The sequence below is a fragment of the Rhyacophila brunnea genome, unplaced genomic scaffold (assembly GCF_057557595.1).
Source record: "Rhyacophila brunnea isolate RB1 unplaced genomic scaffold, BYU_Rbru_1.0 scaffold_23, whole genome shotgun sequence".
NCBI lineage: Eukaryota > Metazoa > Arthropoda > Insecta > Trichoptera > Rhyacophilidae > Rhyacophila > Rhyacophila brunnea.
The window spans coordinates 22,855,975-22,875,615 of record NW_028232893.1 but is presented as its reverse complement, the minus strand read 5'-3'; the positions used below and the strand labels follow the sequence as shown (position 1 = coordinate 22,875,615).

Genomic DNA, 19,641 nt, shown 5'->3' with positions numbered 1-19,641 from the left:
AACACTTTTATGTTTATGGATTCTGAGGCCGTTTGTAAATTCTGAATTTTTTCGGTACGGTTTAATTATCAAGATTCATCGGTTTTAATATTACATTTTTACACTAAAAGTATTGATATTACGATACTTTAAACATCAAAATGTCAATCGGAGTTCCAATTAAAGTTCTTCATGAAGCCGAAGGGCATTTTGTGACTTGTGAAACAAACACCGGCGAAGTTTATAGAGGGAAACTAATCGAAGCCGAAGATAACATGAATTGTCAAATGACACAAATAACAGTGACATACAGAGATGGCAGAGTCGCACAATTAGAAAATGTCTACATCAGAGGCTCCAAAATACGATTCTTAATCTTGCCTGACATGTTAAAAAATGCTCCGATGTTTAAACGCCAAGGAACCAAATCTGGATCGGCCGGCCGAGGAAAAAGTGCGATTTTACGAGCTCAAGGTTTGTATATAATCACCAGTACTAAATAAACAATTCATTACATATCCGTCAACCGTTTAAGGAATGTATCAGTCTATTATTATGTTATTAATCTGCCAAATTTACACTATTACAACATTGTTTTTATGTCTTTATTAGGTTATGTTGTATAAAACGATTTCAATCGTTGCAAATTGACAGTTGAACACTGATAGTTTTAAAGCATAAAAATGTATTATATTAAACTTAGAGTGATGAGTTTAAATATAGCAATGCGTGTAATTTGATTTATTATACCACTTGAGCGTGTATTTGTTTGTTAATTATGAACTGTCAAAAGTCAACTTCCTTCGGTTTGAAGACAAATTTTGTTTGAATGATAAATGTCCATATCTATGCAGGCGGTTCTCGACTTTCGTCCATAATTCATTCCTGAAAATGTGTACGAATCAACGAAAACAATGTAAAAAGTGTATTTCAAAATATTTGTAGTATTGTAATATTAGGCTTTGGCCACACCAAAGTGCTTCGCTTATGCAACAATGACATTGAGCTACTTTACAAGCTGCTTGTTGGCGAGTTTAAAAGCGGGCGAGTCAGCTAGTGCGATTGTGATGATGACACACAAAACTTTCCACTCGCTCAGAAGCCAACAAGCTAGCGAGTTGAAACCGTCATTTTTGGTACTATTTTGTATTGAGTAGATTGTTTTTTTACCGGGAGGTCGCCACTATCGCTCCACTGCGCAGACGCATATCGGCCCACACGTAGCGTGTAAAGTAGCCCGGCTTTCAACTTTTCTCGGTAGATTGTTTACAATCTGCTTGTTAGCTAGTTTGATGATGACACTGGACGAGTTTACAAGCAAATTGTAAATTCGCTGGCCTGTAGCTTGTAAAGTAGCTCAATGTCATCGAGCTATTAGTGCGAAGCTAGGTGCTATGCTTGTCTACTAAAAACACTACTGCCACATTGCACGCTACGTGCTTAGGTACAAATTTAGTTTATATTGGGAGCGCTCAAGTCAACAACGATGTCACTCTCAAAACTAACCAGAAAGCTGCTTCTCACGGAGAATTTAAGTTTCAAATTTCGAAAGTCTCAAATTCGAACTTGTTGGGTGCATAATGTTAATTCATCTCGAAGTACTCATGGAGAGTTTCAACTTCTCTACAAAGAATTTCGGAAATACGATGAAAAGTTTTTTAGTTATTTGAGGATGAACCGGGAAACATTTGACTTATTGTTGGGAAAATTAAAAGAGAAATTAGGTATATTTTATAATTTGTTAGATGGGTTCCACAAAGGCTCTCTTTTATAAACTGCTCCTATTAAAACTTCCTCCATCTTGCAAAATCACTAGGTGACACAATAAAATTAACCAACACGTCTGTTCGCCGGGAGACTCACTAGGTGACTAATAATCACGTAGCGAGGCGCGAAGCTTGCAGTGTGGCCATTGCGATAGTATAGTAGGTTCGTTTCTTTCAACATGAACGAAACAAATCAAATTAAACCATAGACAATATACATCAAATTGTAGTTGACCGGAAATGGTTTGAGATTTGACGTTTGGTTCAGTGTATCATTGAAAATCAAACCGTTCTCGGACCATCAGAAATGGTTTGACATGAAACGTCAAACCAATTCGGACGATCCATAGACTAATGGCAATCTGTCAAAGTGTTGATAAGCATTATTCGGCATTTATATATCGTGAGGTGTTCATATTAATATGTTAGATATTTACACCATAGGAGTTCACTTGAATTATATGTATTATAGATTAATAATCAATACCTATTATTCATAAGTAACCATACGCGAACAAGACGCCGCTTTTGGTGTTATTATCTCAAAATCCAGCACTATTTTCTATGCAAGTTCGATTTAATATCATTACTATAATTATTATGTCAGACAAAGAATTTATTTTCATTTTATTTATATTTTGTAACGGAGATTCTAAGCTACAAACTGTGTTAAATCAACCCGGAATGATCTTTATATTACCTAACGAATTTAATATGTTCGATTGTCGTCTAAGTCACAATATCATACTGTCGACATGAACAAGTGGTCAATAATTATGAAAAGCTCTAATCAAAACTAATTTTTAAAAACTCGTCATACCTATAAATCTTATAAATTAACTAAATGGCTACCTATTTATGAAGCATTCTTTATATTTTGTATATTTAAAATGAATGAATACGACAGTTTGTTAAATTTGTATTATTGTAGACCACGATAGGAGGTTAGAATTTCATAACAAGTTGACGTTTCAAATATGTTTCTGTTTTAGAGACTAATATATTATGAATTAATTTTAAGTACTGGCAACACTAATTAGTTGTCAGAAAAGCGTTTCCGTGGACATTCTACCAAACGGTTCCAAATCAAATAAATCCAACGGTGCCATTTGATTCGTTCAGTTCAGGTTCAATGATACGAACTTAGTGTGTGTCCGTTCGCTAGGATATGTCATCTAGCATGTAGCGTAGCACTGAGCACCGAGAAAGGCACCTACCTATGTGTTCTCAGCCTTAGGGATTGCAATACCAAATGAAAATACCAGAACCGGTATTTCGGTATTTCCTATTGAATACCGGTATTAATACTGGTATTCGTGAAATCTATGGAAAACATCTACTTAAACCTCGATGACATTGAGCTATTTTACAAGCTGCTTGTTGGCAGATTTAAAAGCGGGCGAGTCAGCTGGTGCGATTGTGATGATGACACACAAAACTTTCCACTCGCCTAGAAGCCACAAGCTAGCGACTATTTTGACAGGACGTAATTCGTTTTTTTACCGGGAGGTCGCCACTATTGCTCTACTGCGCAGACGCATATCGGCCCAGCGTGTAAAGTAGACCGGCTTTCAACTTTTCTCGGTAGATTGTTTACAATCTGCTTGTTAGCTTGTTCGATGATGGCGAGCTTACAAGCAGTTCGTAAATTCGCTGGCTTGTAGCTTGTAAAGTAGCTCAATGTCATTGACCCATTGCCAATAAACTTATATAAAAACTAGCTGACCCGGCAAACGTTGTTCTGCCATATAAATGATTTCTAGTGTATATTTTGGTTGTTAAATAAAAAATAACGAATGTATCGTAAGTGTGTGGGGATGGGATCTATGACAGAAAGAGGAATGGAGCGTTGTAGACGATGACCGCCGATAAAAACAAAAAAACACCAACCATTCATTTTCTTAATTCAAAATGAGTAATGATGTTCATAATGAATGAATTACCTGTGGCGGGATCTCGTTGTTTAATGATTATGCAATATCCGTCTTGTCCCTTCCAGAAAATTAGCGGATATTGGAGAGCGTCGTATGAACGGTGTGTGTCAGCGATGAACTCCAGATTATTGTTTCTTCTTCGAATCACGATTTCTCGCGTCGATGTGCGGTCGCCAACCATGATTCCAGCAATGTCGTCAACAACAGGCGCATTGAATCGATGCACGTGCTCTCCAGCTGGTGTTTTATCAGGATTGATGACAATAGCGTGATTGTCACTTAGCAATTCGTGCATGTGTGTTTTGAAGAATTTCAATAATTATTGTGCTCATTCAATAGGGCGTCCAGTTTGCCGACGATGCGCCTGGCATTAGGCGAATTGAGGTTATTGTAGCCGCAACGTGCATCCACTCGATTGATGTCCTCACCGCCCATGAAGTAGATTTGTAAAAATTTATGTGGTTCGTTTGGCATTGGCAGCAATGAGCCTACTTTGTGGTATACTTGGCCTTTGATTTTGAACGTAGAATGGAATTGTTGACCATTTGCCGCAGTATTGTGAACTATTTCTGTTGCTCCGAACGAAGTCATTTGGAAGCATGAATTGAATGTGCGAATGGACTTCAGGAACAGGTTTGAATCTGGCACCGTGCCGATGAGCAAGTCGTTCAATGGTACTGGTGGTATCTCAATTTTTGGTAGTTGCACTTTTCCTGATGCGCAACACATCCCGGCTGACTCATGTTTGAATTTGAGCGCATGACAATGGGGACATTCTTTGTCCATAGCACCAATCAGCACTTTCGGATGAGCGGAATATTCAATATCTGGCTCGTACTCGAAAGCGAGACAAAGGAACGAAGCGGATGTAAATGCTCGATGTACTTGTTGGCATTTGCTCTGCGTGTGTTAACTACGAACCGGCGCGCTCACGCACGTTTTTGTTATCTTGTTGGATTTGTTCGTCTGTTCTTTCTGCTATACTATTTCGCATGTTTGTTGCTTTATTCGTTAGACGGCCTAAATGGCCCCCCTTGCGTCTTGCTGGCATTGTGCACTGTGTAATACACGCACACAGAAATAGATAAATTAAAATAAATCGTACAAAATTTTGCACGCACTGTGTTGTGATATGGCGAATGAAATGTCAAAATAACGCGACGCTTCTCTTGAATTCTTCTCGGACGTAGCGCCACCTGTCATTCAACAACATAAATAATTTCGTTCTGTTTGAAATACGAACGACGGTTAAATTTGTTCATACAAAAATAATAAAATCGCGATTAAAAAAAGGGAGGGTGGGGGTAGGAGAGTGAAAATTTGGGGTTATAGGTATTTTTTGATGACAAATAATAAAGAAAATACAAAAAAAAATTGTCAAAAAAATAAAAGAAATTTTTTTTTGTATAGAGATACCCTAATCACATAGCGGTATGAAATATACTAAACATGTTGACCTATTCTCATACCTAACAAATATATATAAAAAAAATTATATAAATTGGTCAAGCCGTTTCGGAGGATTGCGACCACAAACACCGTGACACGAGATTTTTATATATATAGAGATGACTTCAAAATATTAATATTTTATAGCAGATATACGATTAGGTATGTTAACTTTTAAAAATAGTCAAAGGTTACATATTAACAATGTATACAACTAAATACACGTTACATAAAAGGGAAGTAAGCCGCAAATGCCGAATTATTATCTAAATTCAGGTTTTAATTGATATTAATTAATTTTTACTTTATGGAAAAAAGCATTTATCCGCAATTTTAAGAAATTTTCTGTAATAACTTCTTTAATTATTATTAGATCGAAAATATATTACACCAAATCATCAATCATCATGCACCCAATGTCTGTGCCTATTTTTTTTTTTAAATATTAAACTAAAAACTCTCAAAAAAAGTTTTTTGCCTCTCCTGTAAAATTTGTTCAGTGAGGGTTACGTCCTTTTTCCTAAACACGGTTGATATGGTAGAGATGCTGATGTTCACAAATATTCAGGGAACATAGAATTAATGGGAACTGAAATACCTAACGGGTGTGGAGCAACAGGCAACCGATCTCGAGTGTGGAAGAATGTGGGATAAACTTAAAACACGTATCAAGAATACGTCATTCTAAGCTTGACATTTGTTCTGGCAACTGCTCTCGGTTTATGATGGTGGTCCGCTTGTGTACAAATGTTCGGTACAAGTCAGTTTGCATGAAGCCAGGCGGGAACCGCGTTAATTTTCATGGACGATTTTGGCAAAATTCATGAATTATTCAAGAATGAAAACCTAACCTAACAAATAATCCAGTATAACATAATATAATACATGTAAAGTTTACACTACATACAGCGCTATAAAATCTCCTATTTTTGCCTTCACTTTCGTATTATAGAATTAGGTTTTCTTCACCAACTTTGGGTTTAATAAATATTTTGGTTTCTTTATTTCTAGTGGCTGGTCGAGGACGTGGAGGTCCAAGTGTCGGCGCTCACAGAGGCGCCCGTGGAGGCTGGCAGGGCGGCGCTGGACCATCACGAAGATAATTTCACGATCCCTAACCATTTCCATTGTAAAACAAACCAAACTTCAAAAATCAAGTACTGCAAAACAAAATATGATACGATTCATTTTGTTGGTTCTTATTAACCTGTGTGGAGCTGATTTGTAATATATGAAGTCTGTTAAGAATTCAGTCCATTTGTTGATCGACATTTTTGACTTGCTGCATATTTCTATTAGATCATGATAGCAGGCTCTATTGCGAAAGAAAAAGTTTGATTTTGCAGATTGTAGTAAGAAACAATGTTTGAAGTGAGTGACTCTTGAATATCGTGTGATTAATATTTATAGAAGTACATACACTAAAGTTAGTTTTAAGAAATAAAGTAAGATTTTAAATATATGTCGCCTTGATTATTTTTGCCTCTGCTCCTTTAAACTACAGTGGAATCTCGATATACAAATAGATAGTGTATACAAAATGTCATCACAAACGAAAAGGTTTGTAAGCTAGACGTTTGAGCACTGTTCCAAAACAGATGGCCGCAACAGATGACAGTATTGCATAGAGATATTGTGTTCCGCTCGACCAGATGTGTATCAGTGACATACTACTCCTAGAGTAATAGTCTCATCTGTCGGTTAGAGTTTGGTTTCGGGAATTCTCGAGAAATTTTCGAGATTTCCCATCCCGAATCTCGAGATTGAGATTTTCTCGGGAAATACCCAACTCTAGTCACGGTGGTTGAACGGCTTGTTTTATATACATTCATATTGATTGTTACACATTGATTGTTCTAGGTTAGGTATGTTCAGCGTGTCAATCGCATCATAAGCAATAATTATTGTATCCTGAAAATGTAAAAAAGCCTGTACTTTCAGTACACGGTTAGAATTTCAAAGTCGAAGGGTCGGTTTGGTGTGGTCTATGTTTGTGTTGTATACTTTTATTTACATAACACGGCAGTTTCCTTAAGGTGACGCATCAGTGAAACGCCAAATAATTTTCAACTGTACGCGCGACGAAATTTTGTACTCGCTTCGCATTCATTGAGAGAACGTCGAGTCAGACATACGTCACTTTGCTGCGTGATGGCGACGGGCCAATTAATTCTAAAATCGTGTAAAGATGACTAAAAACGTTACCCATTTACTTTAAAAAGAAAACATGTCAATGAATATATTATTATTGTTACTAATAGAATAATAAACAGAACATAAAATGGACGTATGTTGGATTTATATGAGAAATAATATTTCGTTTGACAGGCGTCTTTTGCACCCGCGACCCGCAATCCGCACATCGCCTAGCAATGATCTTTTTAGACCGTGCCTCAACTAATGCATGGCCTTAATAAAAAGTTGTTTTGGATTTATGAGGCTTATAAGCATGGCCCCCAGGGCTGGGGGGACTGACAGGGCTATAGTCTGGGGGCCCGGCTCGGTGGGTAAACCAGATAAGTGAGATAAACACATCACAAATTGGCCCTAATAGTAAAAAAGTCTTTTAAAATTTTACTTAAAATATTAATGTTGATTATACTTTTGAAACATGTAGTTATGTGATGCAATTTTTTATGTATCGATACTCGAAAATTCAATGATTCGGAGCAGCTCTCGCGGTGCAGTGCGTAAGGCGCTGGCCTTCCACCCGATAGTTCTGGGTTTGATTCCCGGTGAGGATACAATATTTATGTGATTTTTTCAAACCCTGGGTGTTTGTGATTGTTCAAAATTACTAACAACCACCTTGTACGAAAAAGCAAAGATATGGTTATTAACAATTCTAAAAAGAAAAAAATTCAAGAGGATGTATTAAAAAATCCCTAAAAAATATACTAAATACTCTAATTTTACCTCAAACACCATTTGGAAAAAGTTACTGTAGAGCGCCATACTGCCTTTAATCCTAGTGTAAGGTGGGGGGGGGGGGGGGGGGGGCTACCAAAGATCCTGGCCTGGGGGTCCGCTTTAAGGTGTGGGGGCCATGCTTACAAGAAATTATATTTTGGGGTAGAAATGGCGTTTTTTGATAATTAAAAACATCTTTTATTTATTGGTAGATTTATTAAATAACAAAAATAACAAATGGAATTAAGTTTACAGAATAATTTATGAACACCAAAAAGTTTATACATAGAAATATTTAAAATTTAATATCAAGCGAAGTAAATAAGTGAATCTTACGACATTTATTTAAGGTTCTAGATATTGTTCAAATTACGATCAAAAATTAGCTAAACAATAAACATTGTACGAGGGTCGTAAAGTAATTGGTAGCTTACTAATAAATTTCACAGACAAAGTTTAACATAACGTTTAGTCCATGAATAATTGTAATTCACCTTTATTGTTAGTATTGCAAGATTAAGGCTCCACAAGTCACAGTACATCAAACATATATAAGTAATTTAGGTATACACAAATAAAAAATTAGGAAATATATTAGAATTTTAGTTACGATTCTGAATGTAGTGTTACATGCGAAATATTTACGCTAATGTTAAAGCTCAAAACAAATCTAAATTGTTACGTAATATTGACAGATTATGAATTAACAGTTCGAGTGACATTATCCAACATCCCATTTCTATTTGGTAAAAAATATTTAAATAACCGGTAGGTATTACAAATGTAAGTAGTTTTGGTCTGACATATGTTTGGATTTAATCTTAAACTCAAAACTAATGAATAACACTTGCAATAAGTTAGAACAGCAGGCCTATTCTAACATATAACTTAACATCAAAAAAGAGCTAATTGTGATATAAATATATCACATTTATCACTTTACGTATTCTAGCGGTTAATTATGTAAAAAAGTTAAAAGTTAATTGAATTATCAAAAGGTGATATCTTTTAACAGCATCTCGCTTAGCCGTGCTAACTTTGAGAACGAGACAGTATGTCAATTTTATATTGAGAATTGAGAAGCAAGATCCGACTGTTGAGAATCACAATGACATGACTAATAAAATTGTAGGTTATGTTGGTAATGTTTGATGTGTCAATACAAAATTCTTGTGTTCGGTCTTATCCGCTTGGGTTCGGCATTACGAACATATCCGAATTTGACTGACGTGTCTACCAATCTAAATTTTCTCCATATTATGAATTAGAGATCGCGGCCGATAGCTGTTTTGGTTATAGAGAATACCTTTGGTGTTAATTTTGACCGATGAAAATAACAGAAATGTGCTAAAGTGATAAGAATAGCGGTGAATTCTATTGGCAAATTATTGAAAGTGAAGTTGAAGAAGGGTTACCTACTAACTACTGAGGGAATATAGATTAGATAAAGTGGAACTCATTCAGCATTACAGGTTCATTTATAGCAAGTTTCAAACTTGTGCCTTGAGATTTATTTGCCAGGGTCACATTAAGATAAAAAGTCTTATTTAGAGTTTTCTTTTCATCATTGACTTGGTTGCTGTCTTCCAAACGCCAACAACGTAACTTTGCAGGATTAATGTATGCTTTTTAACTATTTAGAGACAATTTAACTAAGAGCCCTCTGAACGAGTGGTGAAGTATCCACTTATAAAGTCCAGGGGTCGTGGATTCTAATTCTGCTGTCTCCCAGATTCACATGTTATACAATGCGTGTTTGGTCCCAGAGTATCGACCTAATTGGTAATTAGCCAAGATTAAAATTGGATTACAGTCAATTGATTTAAAAAAAAAAATTTAGTGTTTTTTTTTAGCTACATTCAGAATCTGAACAATTATTAATTTTTAAAAGTTAAGTAAAGTTCTGAGAGGTTTAAGAGAAACAATTCTCAAGTCGGAGAGTTAACTATTATTTGGAAATATTTTACAGTTTAGTTAGCTACAAATTTTAATGTGCAGAATATTTTAATAAGATGCTAATAAGAAATAAGTAGTGCGGTTATTAATTTTACGAAGTAATTTTATCAAAAATGCTTAGTCAGGAATATTTCTTTTATAATGAAATATATTTACAGTAAAGAAGTATTTAAAAATATTGAAAATATTGAATAATAGAAATCTATATAGGAAATATCTATTTTTATTTAATTTTAATTTATTGGCGTAAAACAATAATAATATTGCAATTTGTTACTGCCATCTATTGTCAAAAGTGTAATTTACTATATAAAAAAAACAATTTTCATTAGTTGACCATAGATGGCAGAGATAATTAAAAACAAAAGTGCATAGAAAAGATTCTTATAGATAAAGAGATAAAATTCAGAATAAAAACGGATAAATACAGTTAATCTATATAATTTCTACTAAGTAACATTCAGTAATATATTTGATTAAAATTAATACCACAACAGTTAAGTTGGAAGACAGTATGGTTTTATAAACTGCACATAATAAAAATAATAGAATTACACAGTGGTTTAATATATGTGGCATTACTGCCAAAAGTTGGTAAGTCTATAACGGATTTTGTGTCTATATGTTAAAAATATGTGTGCTAGAAAAAAAATCAAGGTCATCCGATTATATAGAACATGCACATAAAGCAAAAAGAAATTAGCATTATGCCTGATTTTAGAGAGCATGTGAAACTTCAAATTGCAATAAACTCCATAACGTGATTTCGAAACTCACCAACTTTTGGTAGTCTTGTCAATGAAATGAGTCGAGGAATATACAAAATTATAATATAATCGTCTGTTATCTTTTTTGAGATAAATAAACATACATTTTAGGACAGAGTTATACTAAAACTCCATTTGGCAGAACAATGATTTCGCATTTTAAAGACATTTCACAGTATTACTTATTATAGATACTTAAAAATGCCTTTGAACGTGTGAAAGTACACTGTCTAATTTAGCAGAATTTGATTAAAAAAATAGAGGTATGTATATAAACAAAAAAAATAACGCAGGTCAAACATTGATTGACAAACCTAACATACCTAAGCTTTTAAAACATTCACACAGGTGACTGAATCTTGTGGTACAGTAGAACCTCGATATAACAGACAGCCAAAAGTCCACTATATAAACACACAAACAAATTCCTGTTTATTCGTCTTCGGATGATATATTCAGACACCCATAGTAGTGATGTTAATGTTCGATATTGACGGGCTTGCTTTTGGTAATCCTGATTTTAAAAAAGAATCAAGTTTTAATTGCACTTTTGAAGTCTGCTGTTTTTTATAATCAACTCTCTAAAATTACGAATTAAGGTCTACTGTCAACTATTTCTAACCATTGTAATCTTATTGAAAGTTATAATAAATATATAGATGTGATAGAGGGCAGGCATGTCCAATGCGTCTGGATTTTGGTTAATTGCACCGTAGGCCTATAATAGGTATTGAGTCATGAAAATGTAAAGAGCGTGTTCATTCAGTTGTAATTTAAAAGGATTTCATTGAGTTTTTAAAGAGGAAACGTTAACCATTCCCATTTATACTATCTTAACCGGCTTAAGTGTAAGCAGTTTTTAAAAGTCCGCATGACTTTGTAGAATTGCATCATTTAAAGTCTGTTGCAGGACTGAGAGAAAGAGAAGATGCGAATCTCCGTAATTTAAGCGGATGCGTAGTTTCCTCAGAATCTTTGCACAGTAGGAGAACAGTTTGACTAATACGTTTGTTCGTACTTCTCATTGCTGCCCATATTCAAATCCAGAAATGTCCACAGAAAAACTAAGATCTGCCTCTATAAACCCGTCATACGTACAGTCGTTGCATACGGGTGCGAGTCATGGACACTAAATATAAAAGCAGCTGAAATGGTGGACTGCTTTGAGAGAAAGATCCTGAGGCGGATATACGGACCCATGAATGATGGTGGGGAGTGGAGAATTAGGTACAACACGGAACTATTTATACCGCTTATACCGAGATTCAAAACTCTCCACCTTCATAAAACTCCAGAGGCTAAACTGGGCAGGCCATTTCCAGCGCATGCCTGAGTCACGGATACTGAAGAAGATCCTCGAAGGAAACCCAGGGGGGAAAAGGCCAGTGGGAAAGTCACGCACACGATGGGGTGATAACATTACAAAAGATGCCAACCAGCTGCTAAAAATCAGGAACTGGAAAAGACGTGCGGAGGACCGTTCCGGCTGGAGAACGGCGGTGGAGGAGGCCAGGGCTCAACTTGAGCTGTAGCGCCATCGAAGAAGAAGAAGAACACGTTTGTTCAAGTTGAAGACTGTCAACCGGAGAGTTGTGGTTCCATCAGCATGTATGTGGAATGGGAGCCAAAGAGACATTAATACAATGACGCTATAGATTCAGTCACCTGCTTAGATCATAGAACATAGATGTTTTAAAAATTTAACAATCATAATAATAATTAGCAGAACCAGCGGTCGATAGCCAGCTGCCTTGCTAGGCTTTGCAGCCAGCTTGTCATAATTAATTAATCCAAAATTCTTATTATTTAATATATCAAATTAAAGCCAATATTATGTTTCCATAGTTATTTTTGTCAAATTTTTGCATTTAATAAATTTTATGTATTTTAAAGATTCATAAAATGCACGACACATAAATATATAATATAATTATATTCTTTGAGTAGGTAGGTAGTTTATACATTTTTTTTTAAATATATCTTTATACATTCATGATATGATTCTGATCTCACTTTGCTTAAATCTACAAGAGAGGTTGTTAATAATCTTATTTTGGACGAAAAATTACTCTAAATTTTTAATTACTTATTAATTTTGGAGTACACACGTAATAATATTAATAACAAAAACAAAAAAACACATAAAAAAAATGGCACAATTAGGAACACTCATGTGGTGACGTTTTTGCTTTATTTTTTTACATATTTCATTCATGCACATAAATTAATATATTGAAAGCAGTTTATTATTGGCTATACAAATAGTCTAGGATAAAGCCGCGTTGACACGGTCCAAGTACACTCGGACCAAGCTCCATATAAGCGCACTCGTACGGGACATATTCACACTAATTACTCATATCGAAGCTACTTGGACCACGTCCTACTCATCCAAGCTAGCTTGGATAGGAATAATTAGTATGAAGATGTCTCATACGAGTGCGCTCGGTCTAAGTCAACTTGGATCGTACTTGGACCGTGTCAACGCGGCTTAAGGGATTTTTTCTCATCATACAATGGTACCAGAAAGGAAATCTATACATTACAGGGTCAATATAGGTAAAAACCTTGTGCTAGCCTTAACTTTTCAAGCAGTGAGGTCGGCAAGTATTTTATTGAAAGAAACTTTGTCAATGAGCAATATTAATGGTAAAAAGTGTGTTGCATTATCTGAAAATATGTAATTATCTTCCAATTGAAAGTGGTGTCGTAAAGTGACAGCTAACGTTTCAAACAATTGATATCATTGGCTTCCAAACATAGCCACCTTAAAATTTAACCAATCACACTATGCTTATGTAAATAGTATCCAAACTGCCGTATAGTTTGGTAGTAAATTCAATTTTTTTTCTTTTAAGTATGTAGATATTTCTATTTTTCTTGCTCAGTTTCCAAAAGAAAGATTAAACTTAGTATAGAGCTACATTTTGTTGTGGCATTTGCAAAGTCCTGTGAGGGAATTTATTAAAAAAAATCGTTCATTTCTTTTTATCTACCTGCGCCACATTCATTCGCTGAAACAACCTCGAAAACGCCTTACCACCATATCATGGCTGCAGACGTGTTAGCGGCGAACTGCGTAACTACATTTCAGGTGTATTTTTACGGTCCCGACCCCCACTAAACTCTTAATAACTGCATAAAACGCCATAAAATCATAGCCAAGATATAATGGTTCTACTATAAATTTAACTACTTTACAAATTAACAACATCAATAATTTTGAACATTAAATTGAAATAAAATAAATAAGTCACCGAATCAATTTAACAATTAATTTTTATCAATGCATGAGTTTAGTACATAAGTAGTTTAAATTGTATTAAAAGACATTCTAATTAATTATTTTGGAGTGTCATGTTTCTATTTGAAAAAAGCTTTGTTTGAATATAAGTAGATGTCACCTAGTAACCAGTCAATAAATCAATAGGTATCCAATACATTGCCATGTATTATATCAATTTTATATCAACTAGTGCATTTAACTGGTCTTCACATACAGGACAGCATGATGACCTTCGTAACCAATCCTTAAATAATTAAGCCTCGAGAACCATGGAAGCCTTACAAGCGTGGCATGACTTTGACAGTCAAGCATAAGTGACTGACATATTGGATAGAATTGATTAGTGAAAATGGAAACGACCAGGTCATATCGCAATGATGTCAGGAAACGAATGGACCAAACTTACACTGGGGTGGAGATAGTAAATATATAAGTAATTTACCATTTTAACTTGTAAATGCCGCATAGGGATTCTCCACAGAGTGTAGGTTGTCAGTCATTGGGTCTTTTCTCTGGACCAAATAAACAGCATGATGTTATTATTGCAAAAAATGGGGTTCGACCAAAATCATTAAAAGCACAGAGGTGAGGTGAGGGAGGTGACATTATAATTCTCCCAGGACTACATTAATGCTGTATGTTTCAATGATAGGATCGCACACTTGAATTTTAATGAATTAAAAGCTTCAAGCTTCGTGTGTAATAAGGTAGTCAAATGAAAGCATGTTATAAATAGGCTTTAAGGGATAAATGCATAGTTCAACATAGGTGTTTAAGTGGCTTTACGCAATACCTAACCTTACGCCGCAGACATCAGCAACTTAGTAACAGTGGGAAAAACAAAGTGTTATTGTTTCGAATGTCTGAGTTAAGACAACTTAACATCGACATCTCTGCATTTGGTTATAAGACTATTAAGAAGTTTCCAGTAAGTGATAATCATGGTTGATGTAGGATAGATGAGTAAATTGGATAACTTCGATAACCTTTACTGTTTATTGGCTCGTTACCATGGTGTCATGATAACTATAGAGTTAGAATTACTCGATTATAATTTGATTATTTTAATAGAAACATAGCAGTATAAAATTTAATCAAAATCCATCACAAAAAAAGCATAATTTTAATCAACACTACTATTAGTTACATAAATACATTTCCCAATATAATTTATTCAGATATTTTAAGCTCACACGGCCAAAATAAATGGCTCTACCGGTCACTAACAATATTACTACTAATAATTAATTATCCAATTAAATTAATTTTAATCAAATCTTCTAATCAAATTGGCCCATTGGATCGACATAATAATTATTACAAATAAACGAAAAGGTAAAGTAAAAAGGCACAATATTTCTTCCAAAGTATTACAATCTTATAATAATAGACAGAAGCATGTTTTTTTTTTGTACAGCCGTAATAATATTCACAACGAAAGGATTGTATTTTAATAATTCCTCGATAGTAACAGATTTTGATTTGTTCCAGTAGGGATTGCAATACTAGTATTTCAAAACCGGTATCCCAGTATTTTTCGATACCGAAATACCGGTTTTAAAAAACAGACAATACTGATATAGTTGGTATTAAAAGTGGAAACAAAATGTATTAATTGACGTAAAAGGTTTAACAGGATTGTAATTTTTTGTTGGGTTACGCGATGTCTGGTTTACTTCCGTTATCCTTCGACTTCCTTGGTAACCAGCAATGGCACATTTAGACTTGCAAAATACATTTACATTAAACTTCTGTAATTTTAAATTTATCCAAATATTTTCGTCAGTTGCTCGCGGGTTTTAGAAGTTGTCAGATGTATTTATATGTAGATATATCTCAGATCTTGGTGAAATACTATTTGTTCATAAATACTTCTGTTTTTTTCCATATATTTCACGAAAACAGTATTCAATAGGAAATACTGAAATACGGGTATCGCTATTTTCATTCAGTATTGCAATCGTTACTCATACAGATTTCGATATTTCAAGAAGATATTTCGTTGGTTTTGCGACATGACAATTTTTACATCCCCCAACGCATAACGCGGAAAGACCTCAAAAGAAACCAATGAATAATGAGGCAGATGAGAGTACAGGAAGTGATAGAACCGATAAGCAGATGAAATAGCAATGGGCTGGGCAAATGCTGTTATACAATGGTACCCAAGAGGCACTAAACAGCCACAAGTATGCCTTAAAACTGGCTGGATAGATGAACTTATAAAGTTCTGTGGATTTATATGGCAACAAAGAAATAGTAATCGAGGTGCTAAGGGAGGCCTTCATCCAGCAGTGGATCGACCCCAGAGAAGTGTTGGTTGCATTGAATTTCTATGTTATTCACCATTTATTAAAAATATATTTTGTGTAAAGTACAAGCCTTTCATAAACAAAAAAATATTACATTGTGTTTATATTTGTGTCCAGAAACTTGTACGTATGCAGTTCGCCGTATCACACTTCACCGTAGTGAACCGTGAAATATTGTATGGGAAATATATGGCCGTATATTAAAGACCGTCCAACCTCTTTGGGTCGTATAGTACTGAGATAAAATTCATGTCTAAATAAAACACGGTTCTTGTCGGGTTACACTTTACGGGAAGCCAGCAGCAAACAAATTTTGAAAATAGCCGATATACTGGATTATTTGTTAGGTTAGGTTAGGTTTTCATTCTTGAATCCATGATTTTTCCAAAATCATCACATTGAATCTAATAAAATTGGAGACCGTATAGTAAACGGTCATCTCTTTCCGATAAGAAAGCTCACGGCAAACTGTGCCACGGTGAATTGTTTTACGTACAACTTACATGGAACCGTTTATATTATTTAGTATTTAAATCCATTAGAATTTAAATTCGAATTCCATCAAGTACATTCGGTCGATAGTGTATTAATATTATTTAATATTTGTCAATCTGTCATAAAAGTGACCTTTAGTAGGAACAAACCAAATGATATTCGCTGGGAGTGTCACTTAATTAAATATATAAATATAAATCAAAATATTGTAGCCAATAGGTATAATATGAAACTAATAACGACTTACATAATATACTATATTATTTTATAGAGGAAAAAAATGTTTTGGTTATACAATTTACTATTTTCTATTCGAGATTTGGACAGCTATTTCGAACTCGACAACCTTCAATATATCTGGGGATTAATACAATAAGTGCTTATGTTGCAAAAGCCTATTCTTAAAAATAAATATTTTAATGTCTTTCACTATATTATAATCATGGGCCCCACATCCGGAAGCGGGCCCCCAGGCCACGATGTTGGAAGGTCCCCGAACCTATCGCTAAGATTAAGGGAAGTATAATGTTCTACAGTAGTTTTCCCTAAATGGTATTCTGCGGAACTCCGGGGGTTCCGTGTAAAATAAAGGGTATTCCGTGTATTTTTAACGATTTTTGGTATTTTTGGATATTTGCACGGATTTTTTATGCTAATAATATTGTATACTAAATTTGTAAGAAGCAGTGATCGTTTTCAAATTTTGTGACACTTTTAATTGTATGACCGGTTTGAACTGTTTCGAGGCCCCATTTTAAATCTTCTGACGAATCAACTGCGTCTTTTGCGTCAAATATAATCGCCCCTGCTTATCTCCCTTTTCCTTTCGCTCATTGAAATAATCTTCGTATTTTTATTTTATATGTCAACATTGGTACTTCTGCTTGTAAGACAATAAATAATTTAATCTGGAACGTATTGTGCGATTGCGATTTCTTGTATTGTACAAGGACTACAAAGGGTGAATTCGATTTTTGTAACGGTTTTTATTCCCGGCTTCCGCCATTCCGACTGATTTATTTTCTGTCAAAACTATCGAACTTCATGCTAATGTGGTACTATGTATTTGTAATATAAAGACAATGTATTTTGATGTGCGAATTAGCAATATTCATAGTACACAATTACATCTTGATAGAGTCTGCTAACATATTATTCTTATGTATTAAACCCCAAATATACACTCACAATAATTACCACTAAATTTAATATCAATACATTCTTCATTTATATATCATTAATTAATTCAAACACCAATACCTGGTCCCTTCTATTAAATTGAAATATATATTGTCACCTCAATACTATAACCAAATAAATTGAGTTATCAATCTATACTGGTTTTAAGCAGTTTACTGAATCTGATAATATATTATTTAATTTCCAACGTAATGCAGTCAGAAAATAACCCATAGTAACTCAACGGGAACTATTCATTAGAACCAGAAGAAAATTACATATATATAATCCAGTGGCGAGGGGTGAAGGTAGGCTGTTAAGATTCAACATAAATAGTACACACTAAACTTTGTCAGTAATAATTATTTATTTTCATTGAACTAAGAATTCAATTTGCAGATGGTGCTGGTAAATTCTTAAAATTTAATGAAACTCTGCCTAAATCAAACCATAATAGTTTAGGTATGCCATGGGCGGTCCGACAAAATATTATTTTGTTTTTGTTGAATTGAGAATATTTATTTTACAGATGGTGTTGGTTAGTTTTTATCAAAATCCATTTAACCTATATTTTTTTTACTGTTATCTACTATGGCTTGGCAAGTTTGATACGGTCGACAGTTTCATATACCTTGGATCTCTTGTAACTCGACATAATGATATTACAGAAGAAATCAACAAGAGAATCATGTCTGCGAATAAATGCTACTTTGGGCCTGTTAAGACATTTTAAGTCCCGCTTACTATCTCGCCGAACTAAAAGCACTCTTTACAAGACAATTGTAAAGCCAGTGCTCACCTACGCATCGGAAACCTGGACATTAACTCTGCGAAATGAACGAGCCCTGAACATCTTTGAAAGAAAAATTCTCCGCCGTATATATGGACCGATCAGGGATGGCACCAATTGGAGGAGAAGATATAATGCTGAGCTCTATAGGCTGTACGAAGATTGCAGCGCAGTTCAATCAATTGAGATTGGGAGACTGCGATGAATAGGTCACGTACACCGTATGAATGACAATGAACTGGCAAAGAGAGGATGTCCAGCAATCCAATAGGACGTAGAAGAAGAGGGAGGCCAAAGATTCGCTGGTTGGATGGAGCTGCCAGTGACTGCCGTATTCTGGGGGTACCAAATTGGAAAGCGGCCACACTGGATAGGGACAGGTGGAGGGAGCTGTTGGAGGAGGCCAGGACCCACACCGGGTCGTCGCGCCCCTGATGATGATGATGACTATGGCTTGGATTGGGTAGGGCTTAAATGAAATTTTAGAACTAACCAACACTATCTGCAATTTGTAGTCTTAGTTCAATGAAAACAAATACGTATGACTGACAAAGTTTAGTGAGAACTATTTATGTTGGATATTAGTAGCCTACCTCCACTCTTAGCCTCTGCTACCGATATATCGTGACTTTGTGACGATCAGCGGAACTAAAAATCCCTCTCCTCTTTCACATACACATATTACATTAACCACAATCTCCACTTCTATCTTTTAGATTACTAATGGTGCTATGAAACAACAGCCATGACATTTTGATTGTGGAGTAGTTGTGATATTGGGGTGACAATATATATTATTTGCAGTATTCATTTACAAA

The 19,641-nt window shown here is 34.9% G+C and overlaps 1 protein-coding gene across 1 annotated transcript; it reads left to right on the top strand.

Moving 5' to 3' along the window:
* On the top strand, positions 1 to 7,975 carry SmD3 (small ribonucleoprotein particle protein SmD3). The gene is made up of 2 exons (XM_085950709.1): positions 1 to 453; positions 6,140 to 7,975. The coding sequence occupies exons 1-2, from the start codon at positions 141 to 143 to the stop codon at positions 6,229 to 6,231; spliced, it is 405 nt and encodes a 134-aa protein (XP_085806835.1). The 5' UTR covers positions 1 to 140; the 3' UTR covers positions 6,232 to 7,975.
* Positions 7,976 to 19,641: the final 11,666 nt, after the last annotated feature.

Excerpts from the sequence above, each read along its gene's own strand:
- SmD3 (XM_085950709.1), top strand. The coding sequence starts at position 141 with ATGTCAATCGGAGTTCCAATTAAAGTTCTTCATGAAGCCGAAGGGCAT. Across the intron at positions 454-6,139 it reads TGCGATTTTACGAGCTCAAG|TGGCTGGTCGAGGACGTGGA; the intron begins GTTTGTATATAA and ends CTTTATTTCTAG.